At 45.8% G+C, this 6,000-nt stretch overlaps 1 protein-coding gene across 3 annotated transcripts in view; it reads left to right on the top strand.

Moving 5' to 3' along the window:
* Positions 1-3,720, top strand: part of CALR3 (calreticulin 3) — a 15,897-nt gene extending 12,177 nt beyond the window's left edge. For all 3 annotated transcript variants that reach the window (XM_006099655.3, XM_023763332.1, XM_023763331.1), the window contains 4 exons: positions 999-1,106; positions 1,200-1,331; positions 2,026-2,118; positions 3,494-3,720. In XM_006099655.3, coding sequence (XP_006099717.1) covers positions 999-1,106; positions 1,200-1,331; positions 2,026-2,118; positions 3,494-3,637 — 477 coding nt within the window. In that variant the 3' untranslated portion in view covers positions 3,638-3,720. The remainder of the gene's footprint in view (positions 1-998; positions 1,107-1,199; positions 1,332-2,025; positions 2,119-3,493) is intronic.
* The last annotated feature ends 2,280 nt before the right edge of the window (positions 3,721-6,000 follow it).

The raw sequence follows: 6,000 nt of genomic DNA, 5'->3' as shown, positions 1-6,000 counted from the left end.
TATATGTATTATTTTTGTGTGTATATAAGTGAGTGTTTCTATGTCTATAAAGTGACTCAATAGTAATTGCTTTTCTCCTGCTATCCAAGTAAATCTTGGGACATTTCTTAGTTATCCAGCCTCTCTCTGGAATAGTCCTTGTGTGACTGTGATGTAGACAGATTTCAGCTAACCGTCAGTGAATGTGTGGTCCCCTCTCCCATCATCACTTTTTTGCCCATCATTTTACCTTTAGACACTGTGGGGAGCCAGCACGGCCATGGCATACTCAGTCCCAGGGCGCCTTATGTGCCATGCCAGCTCAGCCTGGTTCAGTGACCCTGAGTGGGGGTGGTGAAAGGCTTAGAAAAGACAGACATGAGAATGAAAGCTGGGTCTCGGTGGGACGCTGCCCCTCTGATGGGCAGCGCCAGCGCCCACAAGCCGTCTTTATTTTATAGCACATGCCATGAGGCAAAGTAGGGGCGTGATCAAGATGTTTACAGCATTCTCGTTGGTTTCAACCCTACTCAACTACATGCACCTGAACTATATCACTCAGGCATGTGGGGCCACGTGTTCAGACCACAGGTTCAAGCTTACAGCTATAGTTGTTGGCTAATTGTGATGGGAAGGCTCTGCCCTCCAGCTGGGACTTGCATGTGGCAACGAGAGGACTGTGCCCTCTACTCAGTCTAAGGCTTGAACCTGTCCAAAACACTGTAGCTGTGCCCCATAAGACACTATTTCAAGTTTTCCACATTGCTATTCCTCTCAATAGCATGGGGAAAGTGCTGCAGTCACACGGGCTGAGGGGAGGTTAGAGAGAACATCCTGGCAACTCATGCCCCAAGGCCCTTTGTGGGATCTGGACCCCGAGCACTCGGCCCTTCAACCACCAAACTGAGAAGGAGATGAGGAAACAGCGACCTGGGTCACAGGCCTGGCCATTTCCTGGTAGCTAAGAATTTCCTTTCTCAAATCTGAGAATCTTTTTTTTCCCTTGCATATATTTTAAGGACTGGGAGAAGCATTTTCTGGATGCCAGTGCCAGCAAGCCAAGCGACTGGAACAGTGAACTGGACGGTGACTGGCAGGCGCCAATGCTTCAGAAACCTCCGTACCAGGTACATGGCGGCATCCTCTTCCTGTGACACCCTCGGGCTGCCCCCTCCCCTGCTGCATCACTGGGGACCCCCACATGCGGTTTGTTGTTGCAGGATGGCCTGAAACCAGAAGGAATAGATAAAGACGTCTGGCTCCATCAAAAGATGAAAAACACCAACTATTTGACGGAATACGACCTTTCAGAATTTGAGAACATTGGGGCCATCGGGCTGGAGCTTTGGCAGGTCACTGGGTTTTAAATTTGCTTTAGTTTAATAACTGAATTTCAGCCTAAATGCCTTAATTTACTTCGCTTGTATTTCCTGAACTCCTGCTGTGTGCCTGGCACCTGTGGCTGGACCAGAGGCATACAGCTGTGGCCAAAACAGATGACCTCACCCTCTGGGCACGTCCTGTCTGCCTCTGCCCCCTGGGAACGGGTCACTCCTCAGCTCATAGCTGACCTGTGGGTCCATCAGCTTTAGGACGAGGTCGTAGATTCTGATGCAGCATGGTGGGTGTGGAGCTTGGGATTCTGCACTCCCACCAAGCTCCCAGGTGGTGCTGATGCTGCCAGTCCACAGCCCACACGTTGCACAGAAAGGTTCTTGAACTGCAGTTCTTAAATACTGCTGAGTGCTCCAGGCATTGGGGCTCTTCAAAGTCTCAATGCCCAGGCAGCTCCCAGACCAGTTAAAGCAGCATCCCTAAGGTTGAGACCAGGCATCAGGAGTTTCAAAAATGTTCTTGGTGATCCCAATAGGCAGCCAAGTTGACAACCAGTGCCCTGGAGGGAACGGGCATTCTAGAAATGGGTTTAAGCATGTGCTGCTTTTGAGAACAAATTACTGCCACAGTACTGAGCAGAATACAATTATTGCTGGTGGAAAGTTGTTACATTTCTCACATCAATAAGTAAGGCCCCATTTTCATCTGCAGGTGAGATCTGGAACCATCTTCGATAACTTCCTGATCACAGACGACGAAGAGTATGCTGAGAATTTTGGCAAGGCCACCTGGGGTGAAACCAAGGTACGATGAGTGCAATGCACTTTTCTTTCATTATTTATTTATTTCTGTACTTGAGTCTAACATGTAGGAAAGGGCTTGATGGGTTTTTGCTAATGAACACCCCATCTAGATCAACACACAGAATGCTTTCAGGAGCCTCCTCATATCCTCTCCCAGCCGGCACCCGCCCCCAAAGGAGCCACTATTCTATCACTATTCTATCTAGATCAATTTGACCTCCTTTTGAAATTCATATACACGGAGTCATATTTACTCATTTAGGCAGTGTTGTCAGACGCACTCATATTATCACATGCAGCAGTAGCTCCATCTTCCAGTGAGAATATCCCAAAAGGTATGTATCCATTCTCTGTTAAGGCAGCTTTGGGTGGCTTCCAGCTTTCGGCCTTGTGCGTAAAGCTGTTATAATCATTCCCGTATGTATCTTTCAGTGAACAGCCCCGGAGTGAACAGGCTGGGTTTACAATGTCCCTCACAGCCAAACAGTTATCAATGTGTCGCTTTATTTTACATTCCCTGGATTTTCTCATTTAGGTTCTAAGGTCTCCTCTTATCACCCATTCAGCTGGTTGAAGGGCAGGGACCCACTGCTCTGGGGACAGAAAGAGGGATGAATTCATTGCCTGGGGCTGTCGTAACAAATCACCACAAACTGGCTGGCTTAAAACAACACACATTTATTCTCTTACAGTTCTGGAGGCCAGGACTCCATTAGCAGGACCACCCTCCTGCCAAAGGTTCTAGGGAGGATCCTTTTCTTGCCTTTTCCAGCTTCTGGTGGCTTCTGGTGTCCCTTTTTTTGTGGCCACATCACTCTCATTTCTGCCTCTGTCTTTTTTTTTATGTTTTCATTGATTTTTCAGAGAGAGAGAGAGGGAGAGAGAGAAACATTGATGAGAGAGAAACATCATCGATGGACTGCCTCCTGCAAGCTCCCCACAGGGCATTGAGACTGCAATCGGAGCATGTGCCCTGACCAGGAATTGAATTGGTGACTTGGTTCCGGGATGGACATTCATCTGCTGAGCTACACCGGCCAGGCTCTGCCTCTGTCTTGATGTGGCATTCTCCTCTTCTGTGTGTGTGTTTCAAATCTCTCTGCCTCTCTCTTATGAGGACACTTATGATGGAATTTAGGGTCCACCTGACAAATCAGGATAATCTCAACACAATTTAATCCCATTTGCAAAGACCTTTTCCCCATATCGGGTCATCTTGACAGCTTCCAGGGATTAGGACCTGATAGCTGTGGGGGCTCATACCCAGCTGCCCTGAGCGGGAGTGGAGGCTTCCAGAAGGCAGGTTGCACATGAACATCTGGTCCGCCTCCAGGAAGCATAATCCCTGGCCCCCCGGTCTCTGTTTTTGTCTGCAGGACCCAGAAAGGGAGATGGATGCCATCCAGGCCAAGGAGGAAGTGAAGAAGGCCCGTGAGGAAGATGAGGAGGACCTGCTGATGGGCAGGTTTGATGGGAGAGAAAATAATTTCAGGAGATTTCACAAGAGGGATGAACTTTAGTCACCCCACCCCAGATAAAGATGACTGGTAAACCTTGTTTCTACTTGAATCTACATTTAAAAGCTCAAACGTCTGCGTACGTGGGAATTTGTCCGATTTTCTTTGAGAAATGCTCCTATGCTTCTTGGTGGTTTCCTCAAGCCCCCACCCCTGTGCACGAGATGTTTCCTCTGGACGAACCTGAGGCTGGGAACCAGAGGCTGGTGAGTCTGGTGAAAAAACCTGATGCTATTTTCTTTCTTTAAAATCCTTACCTGAGGACATGTTGTTTTTTGTTTGTTTGTTTGTTTTTAGAAAGAGGGAGAGAGAGAGAGAGAGGAAGGGAGAGAGAGAAAAACATCTGTTGCTTCCTGTATGTGCCCCGACTGGGGATCGAACCTGCAACCTTTTGGTGTGTGGGGAGATGCTCCAACCAGCTGAGCCACCCAGCCAGGGCCTGATGCTCTTTTTTAAGTCCCCAAAATGTTTTATAAATAAAAGTTAGTAAAACCTATTTTGAAAAAGGGGAAATGATGCCCTATTTCTTTGGTTTGCAAATTATTAATAACATAAGAGAAAATTTTCCATATGAAATCTACGCAACATCCTCAGCATGGTAAGGTTTTGTGTGCTCCACCGGTATCTTGGTTATTTTGAAGAACCAGGCTCCCCTTGCACACAGACATTTGAAATGCCATAAAGAAGCTGATGCTTCCCCTCCCTACTCTGTGGCCCACTTCTGTGACTGTGAGCTCTCTGTAAGACAGAGGGATGAAATTCATTTTCTCAAGTGAAAATAGTGATAACTTCTCAGTTTAATGTTTACCTTTCAAATCAAATAATTGCTTTTTAAAAATATGTCTTCATTGATTTTAGAGAAAGAGGAAGGGAGAGGGAGGAGAGATAGAAACATCTATGAGAAACATTAATTGGCTGCCTCCTGCAAGCCCCCTACTGGGGATCAAGCCCACAACCTGGGTGTGTGCCTTGACCTAGAATCGAACTGGTGACCTCTTGGTGCATTGGACGATGCTCAAACAATTGAGCCACACCAGCTGGGCATTTTGCTTTTTAAAAAAAGTCACACATAGCAATCTTTTGTTTTGAAGAGACCTGTTTTCTCATGCAGAAACTTGTGTTAGAAATTACAGTAAAACCTTGATATAATGTACTAATTTGGGCCAGGCGGTATCCGCTAAAACTGAAAGTCCTATCGATATATATAAAAGCCTAATATGCAAAGTGTCCCCTCAGGAGTTTGACCGACCAGGAGTTTGATTGCTCACTATGATGCACGCTGACCACCAGGGGGCGGCACAGAACGAAGGAAGGCCCCAGCTGGTGGCCTCTAGGGACCCTACCTGTGCACGAAATTCGTGCACTGAGCCTCTAGTATATAATAAAGTAGGTTTTCAGAATGCATATGTTAAAAAATTAACAAATTAGTTTACTTGTTTTTACTTATGTAGACACGTTGGTGTAATTAAGTATGTATGAGAAGTTCAATTTTACTGAAAAGTTTTCTGTGTGTATTACCATAATTTTAAATTTATATTGAATAGATGTAGTAAATGCATGCATTCACCAGTCACTGAGAGTAAACAGATGCACACAGTTGGGGTGTGGCTTAGCACTTGTCTGAAAATTGGCAGGCATGAGTTAAAACTGCTGTAGAAAGTCGCACCACCACATAAGAGAAAGAACCAATTTCCGAGCACAATGCAGTGTGATCACATGCTAATCATTCCCTGAACATTGTTTACGAGTAGCGACAAATATATATCTACAACTATAGTCTATTTAAATATGTAGACTATAGTTGTAGATGTATAATATTTATTTATGTTGGTGAAATTACTATAGTGTTTTTTCTGACATATGGCCTCTTTGCTAAACTTTGTTAAAAATAACAATAAATTGCCCTGGCCAGTATTTATCAAGGGTTAGAGCATCTGCCCGAGCACCAAAGGGTCGCAGGTTTGATTCCTGATCAAGGACATGTAGCTGGGTTGCAGGTTCAATCCTGATCCCTGCCCTGGTTGGGTGGGTGCAGGAAGCAACCAGTCCAAGTGTTTCTCTCACATCGATGTCTCTCTCTCTGTCTCTCTCTGTCTCTCTCTCTCTCTCTCTGCTCCCTCCCTTCCTACTTTCACTCTCTGTAGAAATCAATGGAAAAAATATCCTTAGGTGAGGATTAACAAGAAATAAAATAACAGTGAATTCCCTGGATAGCATGGCTCAGTAAGTTGAACATCATCCTGTGCATCAGGAGGTTGCTTGTTCATTTCCTGGTCAAGGGCATATTCCCAGGTAGGGGGCATGCAGCAGACAGCAGATGAATGGGTGTTTTGATGTTTCTCTCCCTCCCTCCCTTCCTTTCTCTC

Source organism: Myotis lucifugus, unplaced genomic scaffold (assembly GCF_000147115.1).
Source record: "Myotis lucifugus unplaced genomic scaffold, Myoluc2.0 scaffold_280, whole genome shotgun sequence".
Lineage (NCBI taxonomy): Eukaryota > Metazoa > Chordata > Mammalia > Chiroptera > Vespertilionidae > Myotis > Myotis lucifugus.
This window is presented reverse-complemented; position numbering and strand designations above follow the sequence as displayed.